Here is a 22,735-nt window from a genome sequence, read left to right on the forward strand (position 1 = left end):
GAAAATCGCAGCATGCTCTATATTCTATGTTTTTCACGCAACACAGGCCCCATAGAAGAGAATAGGGCCCGAGCAAGTGCGGACGCGGTGCGATTTTCACGCATGGTTGCTAGGTGACGATCGGGCTGGGGACCCGATCTGTATTATTTTCCCTTATAACATGGTTATAAGGGAAAATAAAAGCATTCTGAATACAGAATGCAAAGTAAAATAGAGATGGAGCGGTTAAAAATAAAAAAAATGAACTCACCGAGTCTACTTGATCGCGTAGTTGCGGATCTCTGTCTTCTTCTGTAATGTTGAGCTGCCGGCTAAGGACCTGTGGTGACGTCACATCACATGATCCAATCACATGGTCCCTCACCATGGTGATGAACCAAGTGATTGGACCATGTGATGAGCACAGTGACATCATCAAAGGTCCTATTCCTGTGCACAGCAAAGAAGAAGACAGAAGAGATGCCGGCTGTGCGATCAAGTGGATTAAGGTGAGTTAAATTATTTTTTATTTCATTTTTAACCCCTCCAGCGCTATTGTACTATGCATACTGTATTCAGAATGCTATTATTTTCCCTTATAACCATGTTATAAGGGGAAATAATACAATCTACAGAACACCGATCCCAAGCCCGAACTTCTATGAAGAAGTTCGGGTTTGGGTACCAAACATGCTGATTTTTATCACGCGCGTGCAAAACGCATTACAGGAAAAATCGCGCATGTTCCTGCAATGCACCCGCACCTTTTCCCGCAACGCCCGTGTGAAACCAGCCTAAAACTCTTTTTACATATCCATGCTATTCTGAGATTGTTTTCTCGTCACATATTGTACTTCAAGACGGTGGTAAAATGGAGACAAAAAATGTCATTTTTATTTATAAAAAAAAATCAAAAATTAGCAAATTTGCAAATTTCAATTTCGGTACTTTTATAATAGATAGTAATACCTCCAAGAATAGTAATTACTTTACATTCCCCATATGTCTACTTCATGTTTGGATCATTTTGAAAATTACATTTTATTTTTTTGAGACGTTAGAAGGCTTAGAAGTTTAGAAGCAGGTCTTAAAATATTTAAGAACATTTCCAAACCCCAATTTTTTCATGACTAGTTCAGTTATGAAGTCACTTTCTGGGGACTTACATATTAGAAACCACCCATAAATCACCCCATTTTAAAAACTACACCCCTCAAGCTATTCAAAACTGATTTTACTAACTTTGTTAACCCTTTAGGTGCCCCACGACAATTAAATGAAAATGAAATTAAAAAATGTCACTTTTTTTTGCAGACTTAAAATTTTAATCTATTTTTTCTGCAACACATCAAGGGTTAACCACCAAACAAAGCTTAAAATCTATTACCCTGAATCTGGAGTTTACAGAAACACCCCATATGTGCTCAAAAACTGATGTATGGGCACAGAGCAGGCTTCAGAGAGGAAGGAGCACCATATGGCTTTTGGAGAGTAGATTTAGCTGGAATAGTAATTGGGAGCTATGTCGCATATGAAGACACCCTGAGGTGGCCCTAGAGTGGAAACACTCAAAAAGTTACCCCATTCCGGAAACTACACCCCTCAAGGAATATTTAAAGGTGTGTAGTGAGCACTTAGACCCATCGGGCGTTTCACAGAATTAGGAAACGCTTAGCTGTGAAAATGTTTTTGCAGAAAAAAGTTGCTTTACACCTACGTTTTACACTTTTACAAGGGAAAACAGGAAAAAACGCACCCCTCATTTTGTTCCCCATTCCCCCCCGAATACGCCAACACCACATATGTGCTCAAAAAATGATTTATGGGCGCATGGCAGGGTTCAAAAGGGAAGTAGCGCCATAGGGCTTTTGGAGGACAGAGTTTGCAGGATTGGCTTTAGGGAGCTATTTCGCATATGAAGACACCCTGAGGTAAGCCTAGAGTGGAAACCCCCCAAAAGTGACCCCAGTCTGGAAACTACACCCCTCAAGGAACATTTCAAGATGTGTAGTGAGAACTTTGTCCTCAAAGGTGATTAATGGAATTGTCTGTGAAAGTGAAAAATTTTAATTTTTTCCAGAAAAATGGATTTTAGGCCCAAATGTTTCACTTTCTCAAGGGGGAATTGGAAAAAATGCACCCCCTAATTTATTACCCATTTTCTCCTGATTAAGGCAATACCCCATATGTGCTTGTATACTGCTATATGGGCGTGCCACAGGGGTCAGAAGGAAAGGAGCACCTAATGGCTTCTGAAAGGCAGATTTCTCAGGAATAATTGACAGGCCCCATCTTGCAACTGAACACACCCTGAGGTGACCCTAGAGTGGAAACCCCCAAAAAGTCACCCCATTACAGAAACTATACCCCTCAAGGAATATTTCAAGGTGTGTAGTGAGCACTTTGACCCATCAGGCATTTCACAGAATTAGGAAACGCTTATCTGTGAAAATGAAAAATTTAAATTTTTAACAGAAAAAGTTGCTTTATACCCACATTTTACACTTTCACAAGGTAAAACAGGACAAAATAAACCACACATTTTGTTCCCCATTTTCTCCCTGAATACGCCAACACCCCATATGTGCTCAGAAAATTATGTATGGCCGCACGGCAGGGCTCTAGAGTCAAACAGCTAAATATGAATTTTGCTGACCTGAATTGGCAGACATGGATTTTAGCTGCCATGTCGCATTAAATAAATTCCTGAGGTCCCCAGAAATAAAAAACCCCAAGAAGTGACCCCATTTTGGAAAGAGCACCCCCGTACTAACATTTTAAGTGGTGGAAAGGGTACTTTTTAGCAAACCGGTGTCTCACCGAAGGCAGAATTACTTGAGAGGAGCATTTTTAAAGCACACATTTGTAAAAATGAAAAATTACTAGCAGACCCCAATTTTTCACTTACACAAGGGGTTAAAGGGTTTCTGTCAGCCCACAAAACTCATATTTTTTTTTTTGGATAGTTATATTCTCCTATATCGCCCTATAAGGAATCTAATAGTCTTACTTTCATGCGGCCGATTCTTTATAAAACGAAGTTTTATAATATGTAAATGAGGGCTCTACCAGCAAGTAGGGCGTCTACTTGCTGGTAGCCGCAGCAGCAATCCGCCCCCTCGCCGTGTTGATTGACAGGGCCAGCCGTGATCCCCTCCTCCGGCCGGCCCTGTCAGTAATTCAAAAATCGCGCGCCTCTGGTCATTCGGCGCAGGCGCTCTGAGATGAGGAGGCTCGTCTCCTCAGTGCGCCTGCGCCGATGACATCACCGAAAGAGGAGACGTCATCGGCACAGGCGCACTGAGGGAGTTCTGAGGAGACGAGCCTCCTCATCTCAGAGCGCCTGCGCAGATTCAACACGGGCGCGCGATTTTTGAAACGCCGACAGGGCTGGTCGGAGGAGGAGATCCCGGCTGGCCCTGTCAATCAACACGGCGAGGGGGCGGATTGCTGCTGCGGCTACCAGCAAGTAGACGCCCTACTTGCTGGTAGAGCCCTCATTTACATATTATAAAACTTCGTTTTATAAAGAATCGGCCGCATGAAAGTAAGTAAGACTATTATATTCTCCTATATCGCGCTATAAGGAATATAACTATCCAAAAAAAAAAAAAAGAGTTTTGTCGGGTGACAGAAACCCTTTAAAGGAGAAAATGCACCCCAGTACATGTTCCCCGCTTCCTCCCCATTTTGCGAACACCCCATATGTGCTCTTAACCTGCTATATTGGCGCACAGCAGGCTGCTACAGGCAAAGTGCAAAATATGTTTTTTGCAGGGCTGAATTGGCGGACATGGATTTTAGCTGCCATGTCACATTTAAAAAATTTCCTGAGGTCCCTAGAAATGAAAAACTCCAAGAAGTTACCCATTTTGGAAACAGCACCCCCGTATGAACATTTTAAGTGGTGGAAAGGGTACTTTTTAGCAAACAGGTGTCTCACAGAAAAGAATATGTAGTGCATATAGCAAGCAAGATGGACTAAATCAGTTATAAAGTGGAAATATTACAGGGAGCATAAAAGGATGACATTAAATTAATATTCCACAGAAGAATGGTAGATTTTGAAGCAGTCTTGCATGCACAGGCCAGGTTTTTCAGGGCAGGTTTCGCATTGGTAAATGGTGTCTTTCCTTATCCCTCTTTTGTGACACAACCCTGCATTTTTTTGGGTCCTTCCCTTCCTTGATATCTGGGGGACTTGACCTGGAAAATGTTGCCCTGATATGACACGGGCACCATGACTTCCAGAAGTACTGGGACCCTCCCCTGCCTGGGTTTGATAAATTAGGGCCTTGATAATCACCTCTCTGAACTGAAGGAAAGTTCCTCGGTGGCCTGAAGATTGAAATAGCACGTGCGCATTGTAGATTGGCATCTGTACAATGTGTACGGCCAGCTTTTTGTACCACACTTTGGTTTTTCGTGTGGCACTGTAGGGCTTCATGAGTTAATCTGCAAGATCCACCCCTCCCATGTGCCTGTTGTAATCAAGGATGCAGTCTGGCTTGCTGACAGTGGTAGTGGTACCTCATACAAGGGCAGGGGAGCTGGCGCTAGTGTGCATGGTGGTCAGTACAAGGACGTCCCTCTTGTCCTTGGACTTAACCACCAGAATATTCTCATTGCGGAGAGCCCTGCTTTTGCCCATTCTCAGTGGTTGCACTACCAGGGATCTAGGGAGTCCTCTCTGATTTTTGCGTACTGTGCAGCAAGCCACAGTACCCCTGGCAGTTAGGGACCTGAATAGGGGTATGCTGGTATAATAGTTATCCACATAGAGGTGGTAACCCTTATCCAGCAGTGGGTGCAGTAATTCCCACACAATCATCCTACTAACTCCTAGGACGGGGGGGCATTCAGGGGGTTCTATCCTGGAATCTTTTTCTTTGTAAAGGCGGAACTTGTGGGTGTACCCGGAGCCACTCTCAGAGTTTGTATATTTTTATGCCATACCTTGCCTGTTAGCTATGCAGGTACTGACGGAATCTAACCCTCCCTTTCAACAATAATAGGGAATCGTCTACACTGACATTTTTCTCTGGGTTGTACACCTCAGCAAACTTGTTGCTGAAGTGGTCAATGACAGGCCTAACCTTGAACAGTCGGTCAAATGTTGGGTCTTTTTGGGGTGGGCACTGTGAATTGTCATTGTAGTGTAGGAATTTTCGGATTGAATTAAATCGCTTCCAGGTCATGGTCTGACTGTAAATTGGAGTCTGGTAGGAAATGTCAGAACTCCTATATTGCCTAACGTTTATATAGAAATATAGAACTCTCTCTCTATATATATATATATTTATATAAAGCCCTAACTACCAGTACTTCTTTTTTAACAAAAAAAAAAATGAAAAATTGGCAAAAAAAATCTTTACAAATAATCCCAGGAGCTGATCAGGCAGGTATGCACTGAAAAGCACTTGGCAGTCACAGCTCGCATGCAGAAAAAGTGATGCAGATCTGGAAAATGGTAAAAAAAAAAAAAAAAAGACCCAAAAAAGTGCACGGACAAAATCGCATCCGTAAAAAAAAGGATGGGGGGGCTGGGAAGGGACAGGGATGGAGTGATCTGGAACAGCTGCCAATGAAAAAAAAAATATCTGTGCAGCTATTCCAGATCTTCTTCTTCTTTCTTCTTTTCAGCAGTAAAAGGGTTAAATTTGCAATGGTGGTACACCACAAGTCCCAGCAAGCCACGGCAGCACAGAAAGGCACAGAACCTCTCTGTATGCAGTCACCAGCTAGAACGGCTGCATGCAGGGAAGTTCAGCCTCTTCCTGTGCAGCTATAGCGCTGCCAATGGCTGGAGCGTTGTTCTAGCCAATCGCAGCGCTGGCAGGGGACCCAAAACACTGGTGTCCCCTGCCTCACCTCGGATGTGACTGATGCTGACCAGTTCAGCACCAGCCACCGGCCCCTGACCTCGTCCCGATCCGCCCCACAGCTTCTAACAACTTCCTGCGCTGCGATGTGCCGGTCTCATTGATCGGCCAATCGCAGCGCTTGGAACTGCAGGGGGACGGATCGGCACCATGCTGCCCTTACCTGGCATGGCTGCCTGCTGGTTAGAGCAGCCATGGTGCTGCGATTCCACCCCGATCTTCCCCCAGAGCCCCGCAGACCTCATGAAGTACATGGGTCCTTAAGGGGCTAAAGTACACTGCCTGTCCAAAATAAAAGTCACCACCTGGATTTAACTAAGCAGATAGGTATGAGCCTCCTATTGGATAATTACTGCATGGGCGATTATCTTTCAGCAACAAGTTATTTAACCCCGACTGGTGCAATGAGTTGCTTCTCATTTCTTAAACAACCATGTCGAATGACACATCTCGTGGTTGTGGAAAAGATGTTAGTCTGTTTGAGAAGGGTCAAATCATTGGCATCATCAAGCAGAGAAAACATCTAAGGAGATTGCAGAAACTACTGAAATTGGGTTAAGAACATAGAAACATAGAATGTGTCAGCAGATAAGAACCATTTGGCCCATCTAGTCTGCCCAATATACTGAATCCTATTAATAGCCCCTGGCCCTATCTTATATGAAGGATGGCCTTATGCCTATCCCATGCATGCTTAAACTCCTCCACTGTATTTGCAGCTACCACTTCTGCAGGAAGGCTGTTCCATGCATCCACTACTCTCTCAGTAAAGTAATACTTCCTTATATTACTTTTAAACCTTTGCCCCTCTAATTTAAAACTGTGTCCTCTTGTGGTAGTTTTTCTTCTTTTAAATATGCTCTCCTCCTTTACCGAGTTGATTCCCTTTATGTATTTAGCAGTTTCTATCATATCCCCTCTGTCTCGTCTTTCTTCCAAGCTATACATGTTAAGGTCCTTTAACCTTTCCTGGTAAGTTTTATCCTGCAATCCATGTACTAGTTTAGTAGCTCTTCTCTGAACTCTCTCTAGAGTATTTATATCCTTCTGGAGATAAGAACTGTCCAACGCATTATTAAAAACTGGAAGGATAGTGCGGACCCATCGTATTCGAGGAAGAAATGTGGCGGGAAAAATCCTGAATGATCGTGATCGGCGATTAGGTAAATCAAATCGAAGAAAAACAACAGTAGAACTAAGGGCTATGTTTAATAGTGAAAGTAAGAGCATTTCCACACGCACAATGTGAAGGGAACTCAAGGGATTGGGACTGAACAGCTGTGTAGCCGTAAGAAAACCACTAATCAGTGAGGCAAACCAGAAAAAAGGCTTCAATTTGCTAGGGAGCATAAAGATTAGACTCTGGAGCAATGGAAGAAGGTGATGTGGTCTGATGAGTCCAGATTTACCCTGTTCCAGAGTGATGGGCGCATCAGGGTAAGAAGAGAGGCAGATGAAGTGATGCACCCATCATGCCTAGTGCCTACTGTACCAGCCTGTGGGGGCAGTGCTATGATCTGGGGTTGCTGCAGTTGGTCAGGTCTACGTTCAGCCACAGTATGTGCTCCAAGAATGAGGTCAGCGACTACCTGAACATACTGAAGGACCAGGTTATTCCATCAATGGATTTGTTCTTCCCTGATGGCACGGGCATATTCCAAGATGACAATGCCAGGGTTCATCAGGCTCAAATTGTGAAAGATTGGTTCAGGGAGCAGGAGACATCATTGTCACCCATGAATTGGCCACCACAGAGTCCAGACCTTAACCCCATTGAGAATCTTTGGAATATGCTGGAGAAGGCTTTGCGCAGCGGTCAGACTCTACCATCATCAATGCAAGATCTTGGTGAAAATTTTATGCAACACTGGATGGAAATAAATCTTGTGACATTGCAGAAGCTTATCGAAACAATGCCACAGCGAATGTGTGCCGTAATCAAAGCTAAAGGCTTTTGTTTGGTGGCTTTTTTTTGGACAGGCAGTGTACACAGCAGTGAAGAGTGAGCTCAACATTGAAGAATAGAGCATTCCTATTTCCCGGAATATGGCAGTTCAGCAGCGAGGCTTCTGTAATGAACCTCATTAAAGGGACGGCACGTTTCTTACAATTATGTTGTTTGATGTGTTTTTTCCTAAATGTAAAAAAAAGCTACAAAACTATGTATGAAGAGTAACCCATAAAGAAAGGAAAGCGTTTCTCCAGCTGTAATTTATCCATAAGTTTAAGACGTGAACGACGACGCAAATGGAATAAATGTTTAAAAAAGTAAGAGTCAACAGATCAAGGACGCACATCTCACCCACCGCCATCTCTGCTGCAGCACACGCTTATGGATCGCTAGCTGTACTCTGACATGTTAATTATCTCATCATTAGCATGTCATGATGTGCAGCTCCTCCATACACTAATGAGCCTATTCTTTTCCCATTACTTTTAATGGGACGCTGTGTCTGTTTATAGCTACATTGGATTTCAGGGATATTTACAACGAGCTGAACCCGAGCAACTCTGAGCAAAATGACGTTACTTTATATCTCTGATTGTTCAATTTCCTCTGATTTCTCATTCTACATTTGTTCTCATTACCCAACACTTCTCTGTACTCTGTGACCTTTCACATTTCACATATTCTAGTCTGTAGGGATGGAATTATAGTAGCTATATTCTTGACAATTTTCTTTTTATTGAAAAGTAGCAAAAAGTTGTTACACCAGTGACCTTGCATCATAGTGATAAGGCAAAAAGAATGTACCGTTGCTTCACCAGGGTGGATAGGCACATCCCCCAAACATGTCTAGGCAGTATTAATAATGCAATTAAACAGACCAGAGATATAGCATGAGGCAAAGATAATACAGCATAACATCCATATGATAGGCCCTAGTTGATCCTTGTGGGGACACGCCTTGGACATACATTAGTGTGTACTTGTGTCGGTCACATGGTTTACAGGGACAATTTATCTAATTGGTGAACAGCAAGGCAACGGCCTCACAAAGAATATTCATAACCGTAACGTAAATCTCTAAGCTCATCTTGTAAAAGTATAAGGCAATCTGGTGTTGGAGGTAAAATGAAGTAGTTCAGATCGTAAGGGTCAGGTGACCTTTATTGAGTAGCTGATGTTTGTGACAAGCGATAACGCAACCAAGGGTTCCACATTTTAGCATGCTTCTCATGAGATCTACTCTCCCAGCTGGCTAGTTCCTCCAGGCGCTGTATATGATCTACCTTATTCATCCAATGGGTTAAAGTGGGGGGATCTACACTCAGCCACCTTTGTGGAATGATCAACCTTGCCGCTTGAATCAGTTGAGTGGCTAAGCTATTCTTAGAAGGGGAAAGATCTTTGGTGGGTAACCATAGAAGGACCAACTCAGGAGACAAAGTTATCTTCTTGTGTATAATAGAGTTAATGGCCTTAGATACCGTCGCCCAAAACGGCTGTATCAGCGGACAGGACCAAAAGATATGTGAAAGTGTACCCACACCATCTTTACATCTCCAGCATTGATCACTGGGACTCAAACCCCTGAGGAACAACTGTTTCGGTGTCATATACCATTGGGTGAGTACTTTAAAAGAGTGCTCTTGTACCTTGACGCACCTGGAGAAGCCGTGTGAGTGTGCATATAATCTAAGAACCTCCGTCTCAGTGAAGGACCTATTTAATTCTGACTCCCAGGTTTTCAGGAACAGAGGAGTGTCATTAGCTTTGGGTACGTTTAGGCCTAAATAGAATAGGGAGATCAATCTACTGTGTGGCGAGCTGGAGGACAGGATTTTCTCGAACCATGTTTGATCCTGTTTAAGAATCTGTTTATCTATTAGAGTCTTACTAACTGCCTTAAAGTCAGCCAAGCTCAGAAAGTTAGAGGACTGCATGGCTAGGTGAATGGGATGGTCAGCTGGTAAACTGCCTAGAGCAGCATCCAAAAACTCTTTGATAGTGAACTCCCTCAGGGAACTCCACGCTGGGGAAGTGCTTGCTAATGTAGGTCTTGCTGCAAAGGGGGCCAATTCTGCTGGCATGACTAGTGAGGGGGCACCCAACAATCCGCGATCTTTGTTAAGTTGCTTAATCACCATACTTGTGCCTTTAAGTAGTGTATGGTTATGCAGAGATGTGGTAGTCAGACCCCACAATGCTGCTCTTTGTGGTTGAGAGAGTTGGAGTAACTCCAAGGCACCACCCAACGTTGAGCAGTTAGAAGCATGTAATTGCATCCAGCGTCTAAGGTGGATCGCCCTATAGTATAACTGAACATCCGGCAGTGCAAACCCACCCTGAGTCTTCCTCAGAATCAATCTATTATATGCTATCCTGGCTCCCCTCCCCCCCCACAGATATGTAGAAAATAATCTCCGGATCTGCGTGAAAAAGGAGGAGGGAAGGAAGACAGGCAGCATCTGCATGACATATAATATCTTAGGTAACACAAAGGCCTTCAGCAGATTCTTCCTCCCCATCCAGGAGGTGTAAGGGATGCGGAGAGATCCTAATAATCTTTGTATATCGGACAAAAGGGGGGTATAATTCAGCTGGAAAATGTTTTCCAGTTTAGACGGGATATTAATTCCCAGGTAGGTGATGTGAGAAGTCTGCCAAATAAAAGGTGTTGTAGCTTTGAGGGAAGATACACTTTTTGATGATGCTGTAATATTCATAACCTCCGACTTAGTGTAATTTACCTTGTAATTAGAGACTGCACCGAACAGTTCAAATAAGGAGAGGAGATGCGGGAAGGCCTCGACCGGGTTGGACACCATCACCAAGAGGTCGTCTGCATAGGCGACGTTAATATATTCAATTGTGTCTTTCTTGGCCCTAACCCCTCTTATACCAGGGTGGTCTCTAATGGCTTGGAGAAGGGTCTCCATCACTAAAATATATAGCGCAGGAGATAATGGACAACCTTGCCGGGTGCCATTATAGATGGGAAAGGAAGGTGAAAGGGTGCCGTTTACTCTGATTTTAGCACTCGGATTGGTGTAGAGAGTCATAATGGCTTTCTGAAATTGATCAGGGATACCAAACCTCTGCAATGTTCTCTCCATGAAGCTCCATTTAACCCGGTCGAAGGCCTTCTCCGCATCTACACTTAAAAGGATTAGTGGAGTACTATGCTTCTTAGCCCACTGGATTGCCGTGACGACTCTGCAGGAGTTATGGTTCCCCTCCCTTCCTGGTACAAAACCAGCTTGGTCAGGGTGGATCAGTTTGGGAAGGAAGGAACTAAGTCTGGTAGCCAAGATTTTGGCCCAAACCTTTACGTCGACGTTCAGAAGAGATATGGGCCTGTAACTCCCGCAGAGCGTGTGGTCTTTCCCAGGTTTAGGCAGGATAGTCACATTAGCTTCTAAAGATTGAGCAGGAAGATGCCCACCTGTAAGGAGAGAGTTGCACCAATTTGTGAGATGAGGACATAAAATATCCGCAAATTTCTTGTAATATCCTACCGGAATTCCGTCCGGTCCTGGGCATTTTCCCAAGGGCATTGATTTCAGCACTTTCCCTACTTCTTCCTCTGTTACCGGAGCAATCAGTGAGGACCCCTCTTCACTACTAAGTTGAGGCAAATTTAAGTTAGACAGAAAATCCTCTATCATAGAATTTGCTATTGGGTCTGTGCTAATAGAGCTTTTATCTAACCCATAGAGCTCCTGATAGAAATTTTTAAATTCCTTTGCTATGTCTATAGTTCTATGTAGTAATTTGCCATCCGAAGCTTTTATGCTGGGGATAAACATAGAATCTTTCCGTTGTTTTATAAGCGATGACATCAGCTTCGAACCTCTGTCCCCATGAGAAAAAAACCGAAACTGCGCATATTGATACGCTTTGGCGTGACAAATGTTTAGATGGTCCTTCAGTTTCGTTCTCAGGAGGAGGAGTTCTTGCTGTATTTTCAGAGCTTTAGACCTCTTATGAGTGGCTTCAAGATCTGCAATCTGCTTGAGTAAGGAATGAAGTGTTTGCTGTCTCTCCCTTTTAATTTTACACCCCAGGGCTATGAGTTCTCCTCTCATGACAGATTTATGCGCCTCCCACACTATAGTCTGGGAAACCTCTGGAGTTAGGTTTTCTGCAAAATACCATGACAGCTTCTTTGATAAGGCCTCTACTGCCTCTCTTCTATCCAGTAAGGTTTCATTCAGTCTCCACTGCCTACACTGGGAGGGTAGACTGGCAATATGTATAACCATCGATACAGGGGCATGATCAGAAATAGTGATAGGGTCGATCACCGTCTGCTCCACCATGTCTATGCAAGAATTTGATATCAGAAGATAATCTAGTCTTTTGTAGACATTATGTGCAGCAGAGTAAAAGGTGTAATCCCTGTCTGCGGGATGCGTCAGACGCCAGGCATCAGTTAAGTTAGCATCAGCAATATGAGCATTAATGCAGCCCAAGGTCCTCTGTGTTTGCTGAGTGGATCCGTCCGAGGTATCAATACTGGGATTCAGAGCCACATTAAGGTCTCCACCTACAATACAGATCCCCTCAGCAAAAGCCTTAAGTACCTGCATTGTCTTAGAGATCCATTCTTTCTGACCTCTGTTGGGACTATATAAACTCGCTAAGGTTACAGGTTGGGTGCCTATTAGCCCTTTCACCAAGATGAATCTACCTTCAGCATCTGTCTGGGTGGCTGTCATCTTAAAAGGTATACGTTTTGCTATGGCAATACCAACCCCTCTTTTGGCTTTGTCAAAAGTGCTCAGGAACCAATTATTAAAGTATCCCTTCTGCAGTGTGGGGACATTCGTGGTTCTGAAGTGCAGCTCTTGAAAAAAGCATATGTCTGTGCGGTACTTCCGTAGCAAACGAATGACTTGTGATCTTTTTTGCGGAGTATTGAACCCCCTTACGTTAAAGGATGTACATTTAATCAGCGACATCATTTATGTGTGCATAACCCTCCTACAGCAGCCCAATATATTGTGCACAAGAGATTGAAAACTGTACATAACTGAGTATAACTGAACCCGGCCATTATTCCTTACAGAACTTAGGAACATGGCCACATAACAGAACTTGGAGTGGGTACATCTGACAACTCCTAACAAGGAGCACACAGTCAGTATGCCGTCCACCCAGCTAATGCGCTGACACCAGGACTGCGCTAGTTTACCCCTGATGTGAGATATATGGGGGGGACCTACAGATCTTGTACAGAACATAGGTAACCAGCAGATCCAGCTAACCTGGTGCAGTACAATTAAGAATCTGGATGACATAACTCATTATACAAGCTTGTATACATTTTGACCACATATATGGGGACATGTATAACCGGAGCGAGACAGGAGCGTGACCGGATCATATATATCTGGTTAACACACATCACCTCATCCTGTCAGCAAATATACAGAACATAGTAATACTTGTAGGACTGATAAAACAGATATATATATTCGCCTCAGCTCAATATATTACTCACGGCTTAAACAAGTGTGAATTTAAGGCAAGCACTTAAGTCACATTATTCATGTGTCCCTGGATCTAGGGCCAATCTTCCTTCTTGGCATTGCTTTGGACCATCTCTGTACTCCTGGCAGGTCCGGCAATGGGACTCCGACCTCAGACGATGGCAGCCAGGACGGAATGTCTAACGGATCGGTCTGGAGTAGCTCCCAAGCTGCGGCTAGGTCTCCTGGAACCCGGATGGTGCATCTTCTGCCCCCGACCGCAAACGTAAGACCAAAAGGAAATAACCATTTATATGGGATCTTGATGTGCCTCAGATGGTCCGTCAGGGGTCGGAGGGCTCTCCTTTTGTTTAGCGTCGTTGGCGCCAAGTCCTGAAACAGCAGGATCGTAGCGCCCTCATGAGTGAGGTTTTTCTTTTCTCTGGCCGCTCTCAGTATGGCAGCTGTATCTGTGTATTTCAGCAGGCCACAGATGACATCCCTAGGGTTTTCACCCTCTTTTGGCTTTGGTCTGAGTGACCGATGGATGCGCTCTATTTCAATTCCTTCCGTGCTCTCTGCTCCCAGGAGACTGGCAAAGATGGCCGCCGCTGCTTCAGGTAAATCCTCGTGCTGGAACTGCTCTGGGAGACCGCGCAGCCGAATATTTTTCCGCCTGCTGCGGTTCTCCTGGTCCTCGATGAGTGAGAAGGCATTATCCAGGGAATCCATGCAAGCTGCTGTATTATCTCCTAGCGTGCGTGCAAAGGAAATTATGGCTGCTTGATTCCCCTCCAGCGTCTCCACTCGGTGCCCTATTTGCTTGATATCTACTTTTATCTCCTGGAGCTCATTTAGTACTGGGGCAATAGCTGCTGAGAGAGCCTGTTGGAGAAATTTCTGTGATATAGGGGCTATGCCTGCCGGTTGCAGCCCTTCCTCTAGATCTCTAGTGGCACTTTCAGCTTCCTGTGACCAGTCGTCTGGTTCATGTGGAGCCATCTTAGCTGCCTCACACACAGCACCGGAGGTCTTCTTTTGCAAGTATTTCTCCATATCTGATGAACCTCTGTCCGGCTTCGGAGAGTCGGTCTTATCTTTAGGGAGGTATCTGCCAACTTTCCCCATAATTTGATGAGTTATGGTGCAATATAAACCAGGATGCTGGAATGCATGTAGAGGAGCTTCTCTTACATGCGTCTGTTCAGGCCAGCAGTCAGACTCCGCCCCCCTAGTAGCTATATTCTTGTACATAGGAGCAGTATTATAGTAGTTATATTCCTGTACATAGGAGCAGTATTATAGTAGTTATATTCTTGTACATAGGAGCAGGATTATAGTAGTTATATTCTTGTATATAGGAGCAGTATTATAGTAGTTATATTCGTGTACATAGGAGCAGTATTATAGTGGTTATATTCTTGTACATAGAAGGCAGTATTATAGTAGTTATATTCTTGTATATAGGAGGAGTATTATAGTAGTTATATTCTTGTACATAGAAGCAGTATTATAGTAGTTATATTCTTGTACATAGGAGCAGTATTATAGTAGTTATATTCTTGTACATAGGAGCAGTATTATAGTAGTTATATTCTTGTACATAGGAGGCAGTATTATAGTAGTTATATTCTTGCACATAGGAGCAGTATTATAGTAGTTATATTCTTGTACATAGGAGGCAGTATTATAGTAGTTATATTCTTGTACATAGGAGGCAGTATTATAGTAGTTATATTCTTGCACATAGGAGCAGTATTATAGTAGTTATATTCTTGTACATAGGAGGAGTATTATAGTAGTTATATTCTTGTACATAGGAGGCAGTATTATAGTAGTTATATTCTTGTACATAGGAGGAGTATTATAGTAGTTATATTCTTGTACATAGGAGCAGTATTATAGTAGTTATATTATTGCACATAGGAGCAGTATTATAGTAGTTATATTCTTGTACATAGGAGGCAGTATTATAGTAGTTATATTCTTGCACATAGGAGCAGTATTATAGTAGTTATATTCTTGTACATAGGAGCAGTATTATAGTAGTTATATTCTTGTACATAGGAGCAGTATTATAGTAATTATATTCTTGTACATAGCAGTATTATAGTAGTTATATTCGTGTACATAGGAGCAGTATTATAGTAGTTATATTCCTGTACATAGGAGCAGTATTATAGTAGTTATATTCTTGTACATAGGAGCAGTATTATAGTAGTTATATTCTTGTACATAGGAGGCAGTATTATAGTAGTTATATTCTTGTACATAGGAGGCAGTATTATAGTAGTTATATTCTTGTACATAGGAGCAGTATTATAGTAGTTATATTCTTGTACATAGGAGCAGTATTATAGTAGTTATATTCTTGTACATAGGAGCAGTATTATAGTAGTTATATTCTTGTACATAGGAGCAGTATTATAGTAGTTATATTCTTGTACATAGGAGCAGTATTATAGTAGTTATATTCTTGTACATAGGAGGCAGTATTATAGTAGTTATATTCTTGTACATAGGAGCAGTATTATAGTAGTTATATTCTTGCACAGAGGAGCAGTATTATAGTAGTTATATTCTTGTACATAGGAGCAGTATTATAGTAGTTATATTCTAGTAAATAAGAGCAGTATTATAGTACGTTTATTCTTGCACATAGGAGGCAGTATTATAGTAGTTATATTCTTGTACATAGGAGCAGTATTATAGTAGTTATATTCTTGTACATAGGAGGCAGTATTATAGTAGTTATATTCTTGTACATAGGAGCAGTATTATAGTAGTTATATTCTTGTACATAGGAGGCAGTATTATAGTAGTTATATTCTTGCACATAGGAGCAGTATTATAGTAGTTATATTCTTGTACATAGGAGCAGTAATATAGTAGTTATATTCTTGTACATAGGAGCAGTATTATAGTAGTTATATTCTTGTACATAGGAGCAGTATTATAGTAATTATATTCTTGTACATAGCAGTATTATAGTAGTTATATTCGTGTACATAGGAGCAGTATTATAGTAGTTATATTCCTGTACATAGGAGCAGTATTATAGTAGTTATATTCTTGTACATAGGAGCAGTATTATAGTAGTTATATTCTTGTACATAGGAGCAGTATTATAGTAGTTATATTCTTGTACATAGGAGGCAGTATTATAGTAGTTATATTCTTGTACATAGGAGGCAGTATTATAGTAGTTATATTCTTGTACATAGGAGAAGTATTATAGTAGTTATATTCTTGTACATAGGAGCAGTATTATAGTAGTTATATTCTTGTACATAGGAGCAGTATTATAGTAGTTATATTCTTGTACATAGGAGCAGTATTATAGTAGTTATATTCTTGTACATAGGAGCAGTATTATAGTAGTTATATTCTTGTACATAGGAGGCAGTATTATAGTAGTTATATTCTTGTACATAGGAGGCAGTATTATAGTAGTTATATTCTTGCACATAGGAGTAGTATTGTAGTACTTATATTCTTGTACATAGGAGCAGTATTATAGTAGTTATATTCTTGTACATAGGAGGCAGTATTATAGTAGTTATATTCTTGCACAGAGGAGCAGTATTATAGTAGTTATATTCTTGTACATAGGAGCAGTATTATAGTACGTTTATTCTTGCACATAGGAGGCAGTATTATAGTAGTTATATTCTTGTACATAGGAGCAGTATTATAGTAGTTATATTCTTGTACATAGGAGGCAGTATTATAGTAGTTATATTCTTGTACATAGGAGCAGTATTATATTAGTTATATTCTTGTACATAGGAGGCAGTATTATAGTAGTTATATTCTTGCACATAGGAGCAGTATTATAGTAGTTATATTCTTGTACATAGGAGCAGTAATATAGTAGTTATATTCTTGTACATAGGAGCAGTATTATAGTAGTTATATTCTTGTACATAGGAGCAGTATTATAGTAATTATATTCTTGTACATAGCAGTATTATAGTAGTTATATTCGTGTACTTAGGAGCAGTATTATAGTAGTTATATTCCTGTACATAGGAGCAGTATTATAGTAGTTATATTCTTGTACATAAGAGCAGTATTATAGTAGTTATATTCTTGTACATAGGAGCAGTATTATAGTAGTTATATTCTTGTACATAGGAGCAGTATTATAGTAGTTATATTCTTGTACATAGGAGCAGTATTATAGTAGTTATATTCTTGTACATAGGAGCAGTATTATAGTAGTTATATTCTTGCACATAGGAGTAGTATTATAGTACTTATATTCTTGTACATAGGAGCAGTATTATAGTAGTTATATTCTTGTACATAGGAGCAGAATTATAGTAGTTATATTCTTGCACATAGGAGGCAGTATTATAGTAGTTATATTCCTGTACATAGGAGGCAGTATTATAGTAGTTATATTCTTTTACATAGGAGGCAGTATTCTAGTAGTTATATTCTTGCACATAGGAGCAGTATTATAGTAGTTATATTCTTGTACATAGGAGCAGTATAATAGTAGTTATATTCTAGTAAATAAGAGCAGTATTATAGTACGTTTATTCTTGCACATAGGAGGCAGTATTATAGTAGTTATATTCTTGTACATAGGGGTCAGTATTATAGTAGTTATATTATTGTACATAGGGGTCAGTATTATAGTAGTTATATTCCTGTACATAGGAGTCAGTATTATAGTAGTTATATTCCTGTACATAGGAGCAGTATTATAGTAGTTATATTCTTGTACATAGGAGCAGTAGTATAGTAGTTATATTCTTGTACATAGGAGCAGTATTATAGTAATTATATTCTTGTACATAGCAGTATTATAGTAGTTATATTCGTGTACATAGGAGCAGTATTATAGTAGTTATATTCTTGTACATAGGAGCAGTATTATAGTAGTTATATTCTTGTACATAGGAGCAGTATTATAGTAGTTATATTCTTGTACATAGGAGCAGTATTATAGTAATTATATTCTTGTACATAGCAGTATTATAGTAGTTATATTCTTGTACATAGGAGCAGCATTATAGTAGTTATATTCTTGTACATAGGAGCAGTATTATAGTAGTTATATTCTTGTACATAGGAGCAGTATTATAGTAGTTATATTCTTGTACATAGGAGCAGTATTATAGTAATTATATTCTTGTACATAGGAGCAGTATTATAGTAGTTATATTCTTGTACATAGTAGCAGGATTATAGTAGTTATATTCCTGTACATAGGAGCAGTATTATAGTAGTTATATTCTTGTACATAGGAGCAGTATTATAGTAGTTAAATACTCTTACATAGGAGCAGTATTATAGTAGTTATATTCTTGCACATAGGAGGCAGGATTATAGTAGGTATATTCTTGCACATAGGAGACAGGATTATAGTAGTTATATTCCTGTACATAGGAGGCAGTATTATAGTAGTTATATTCTTGCACATAGGAGGCAGTATTATAGTAGTTATATTCCTGTACATAGGAGGCAGTATTATAGTAGTTTTATTCTTGTACATAGGAGGCAGTATTATAGTAGTTTTATTCTTGTACATAGGAGGCAGTATTATAGTAGTTATATTCTTGTACATAGGAGGCAGTATTATAGTAGTCATATTCTTGTACATAGGAGCAGTATTATAGTAGTTATATTCTTGTACATAGGAGCAGTATTATAGCAGTTATTCTTGTACATAGGAGGCAGTATTATAGCAGTTATATTCTTGTACATAGGAGCAATATTATAGTAGTTATATTCTTGTACATAGGAGCAGTATTATAGCAGTTATATTCTTGTACATAGGATACATTATTATAGTAGTTATATTCTTGTACATAGGAGCAGTAATATAGTAGTTATATTCTTGTACATAGGAGCAGTATTATAGTAGTTATATTCTTGTACATAGGAGCAGTATTATAGTAATTATATTCTTGTACATAGCAGTATTATAGTAGTTATATTCGTGTACTTAGGAGCAGTATTATAGTAGTTATATTCCTGTACATAGGAGCAGTATTATAGTAGTTATATTCTTGTACATAAGAGCAGTATTATAGTAGTTATATTCTTGTACATAGGAGCAGTATTATAGTAGTTATATTCTTGTACATAGGAGCAGTATTATAGTAGTTATATTCTTGTACATAGGAGCAGTATTATAGTAGTTATATTCTTGTACATAGGAGCAGTATTATAGTAGTTATATTCTTGCACATAGGAGTAGTATTATAGTACTTATATTCTTGTACATAGGAGCAGTATTATAGTAGTTATATTCTTGTACATAGGAGCAGAATTATAGTAGTTATATTCTTGCACATAGGAGGCAGTATTATAGTAGTTATATTCCTGTACATAGGAGGCAGTATTATAGTAGTTATATTCTTTTACATAGGAGGCAGTATTCTAGTAGTTATATTCTTGCACATAGGAGCAGTATTATAGTAGTTATATTCTTGTACATAGGAGCAGTATAATAGTAGTTATATTCTAGTAAATAAGAGCAGTATTATAGTACGTTTATTCTTGCACATAGGAGGCAGTATTATAGTAGTTATATTCTTGTACATAGGGGTCAGTATTATAGTAGTTATATTATTGTACATAGGGGTCAGTATTATAGTAGTTATATTCTTGTACATAGGAGCAGTATTATAGTAGTTATATTCTTGTACATAGGAGGCAGTATTATAGTAGTTATATTCCTGTACATAGGAGGCAGTATTATAGTAGTTTTATTCTTGTACATAGGGGGCAGTATTATAGTAGTTTTATTCTTGTACATAGGAGTAAATAAGAGCAGTATTATAGTACGTTTATTCTTGCACATAGGAGGCAGTATTATAGTAGTTATATTCTTGTACATAGGGGTCAGTATTATAGTAGTTATATTATTGTACATAGGGGTCAGTATTATAGTAGTTATATTCTTGTACATAGGAGCAGTATTATAGTAGTTATATTCTTGTACATAGGAGGCAGTATTATAGTAGTTATATTCCTGTACATAGGAGGCAGTATTATAGTAGTTTTATTCTTGTACATAGGAGGCAGTATTATAGTAGTTTTATTCTTGTACATAGGAGGCAGTATTATAGTAGTTATATTCTTGTACATAGGATGCAGTATTATAGTAGTTTTATTCTTGTGCATAGGAGGCAGTATTATAGTAGTTATATTCTTGTACATAGGAGGCAGTATTATAGCAGTTATATTCTTGTACATAGGATACCGTATTATAGCAGTTATATTCTTGTACATAGGAGCAATATTATAGTAGTTATATTCTTGTACATAGGAGCAGTATTATAGTAGTTATATTCTTGTACATAGGTGCAGTATTATAGTAGTTTTTTTTTGTACATAGGAGCAGTATTATAGTTATATTCTTGTACATAGGAGGCAGTATTATAGTAGTTATATTCTTGTACATAGGAGCAGTATTATAGTAGTTATAGTCTTGTACATAGCAGAAGTATTATAGTAGTTATATTCTTGTACATAGGAGCAGTATTATAGTAGTTATATTCTTGTACATAGGAGGCAGTATTATAGTAGTTATATTCTTGTACATAGGAGGCAGTATTATAGTAATTATATTCTTGTACATAGGAGCAGTATTATAGTAGTTATATTCTTGTACATAGGAGGCAGTATTATAGTAGTTATATTCTTGTACATAGGAGCAGTATTATAGTAGTTATATTCTTGTACATAGCAGGCAGTATTATAGTAGTTATATTCTTGTACATAGGAGGCAGTATTATAGTAATTATATTCTTGTACATAGGAGCAGTATTATAGTAGTTATATTCTTGTACATAGGAGGCAGTATTATAGTAGTTATATTCTTGTACATAGGAGCAGTATTATAGTAGTTATATTCTTGTACATAGGAGGCAGTATTATAGTAATTATATTCTTGTACATAGGAGCAGTATTATAGTAGTTCATGTAGATAGGGTGCAGTATTGTAGTAATAATAGTTTTGTATGTAGCGTCATCATTATACTCTAGTACTGTTGTTCATGATTGTAGAATCTTTGCCACCTTGTATTTTAATTGCTGAATTCAGAAATGAAGCCCTTTTGTTTTGTTTTCTTTTTTATTTAATGTAGGTTAATTTCAATTTCTCCTAATTTTTCAGTTGATTAGAATATTCGTTATCTCTCTACAGGAATAAATAATGTCTTGGCAGGACTGGTGCAAGGATTTTTGCCACCCTAGGCGAAAGCTAAATTTGCCGCCCCCTAGACTCAGCCCATTGACCCGCCCCTTTTTTGTCGGCCACCTATTTATTGATTGTTGCATGCAACATTTTACTTGACCAGCTAATTTTACATGTTCTAGATATTCTTGGTGACCCCCCCTACATTACATTACATTACATTTTTGACAACTGTAAGTTTTTACCTTGACTGGTGGTGCCCTAGGTGTGTTTATCAGCAGGTCTGCTCCAGTCACTGTTATGGGGATCTGTGAATGACACTGTTATGGGAAATCTGTGAATGACACTGTCATGGAGGATCTGTGGATGACACTATTATGGGGGATCTATGGATGACACTGTTATGGGGGATCTATGGATGACACTGTTATGGGGGTTCTTTGGATGACATTATTATGGGGGATCTGTGGTTGGCACTGTTATTGGGAATCTGTGGATGACACTATTATGGGGATGCCGTATATAGCATCTTATGCTATCTGTGTCATCCACAGATCCCCCCTCTCCGCCACTCACAGGAGTATGCATTTATAAACTGTAATCCGTATCCTGTAGTAACCTAACTTTTAATCAGCGCTCATCTCTTTACTACCTTACACTCCGCTCCAATAACAGGCAGTGCAGGCGGCAGCGCTTCCTCACTGACATCACGCGCCTGCGCCACCAAGTGGGAGGAGCAGGCGCGTGACGTCAGTGAGTGAGCGCCGCCTGCACTGCCTGTTACCAGACCTGAGTGTTAGGTAGTATAGAGATGAGCGCTGATTTAAAGTTACTGCAGGATACGGATTACAGTTTATAAATGTATACTCCTGTGAGCGGCGGGGTCGGTGTAGAGTAGCGCAGGAGAGTCAGAGCGGAGAGCGCTGTGACTTCTATTGCAGCCAGAGCGGCGCCCCAAGCAAGAGTGCGCTCTACGCAGTGGCGTACCTTGCTTATGGTTGGCGCCGGCCCTGTGTCTTGGCGTTGTGTATATGCAACAGATACTTTCCAACAGTTTTAACCCTTAATATTATTCCTTTTGCTTTTAGCGGGACCGACTTACAAGTTTCCGGAAATCAGGGGTGAAAAAAGAAAAGCCGCTCATTCAGCACCCTACAGATCCACAGGCCACCATAGCAGAATTCCCTGCTCCACAGCAACTTTTTGATGAGCGCTCATTGAACCTGTCTGAGAAGGAAATCATGGATCTTTTTGAGAAAATGATGGTGAGTTTCCAAAAAGTTGTATTTTTCTTAAA

The 22,735-nt window shown here is 39.9% G+C and overlaps 1 protein-coding gene across 4 annotated transcripts in view; it reads left to right on the forward strand.

Moving 5' to 3' along the window:
* The window catches only part of DIAPH2 (diaphanous related formin 2), a 1,253,176-nt gene that overhangs the window by 79,368 nt on the left and 1,151,073 nt on the right, over positions 1–22,735 (forward strand). For all 4 annotated transcript variants that reach the window (XM_040442348.1, XM_040442349.1, XM_040442347.1 and 1 more), the window contains one exon: positions 22,527–22,703. In XM_040442348.1, the coding sequence (XP_040298282.1) occupies positions 22,527–22,703 (177 nt within the window). The remainder of the gene's footprint in view (positions 1–22,526; positions 22,704–22,735) is intronic.

Source organism: Bufo bufo, chromosome 8, assembly GCF_905171765.1.
Source record: "Bufo bufo chromosome 8, aBufBuf1.1, whole genome shotgun sequence".
Taxonomy (NCBI): Eukaryota; Metazoa; Chordata; class Amphibia; order Anura; family Bufonidae; genus Bufo; species Bufo bufo.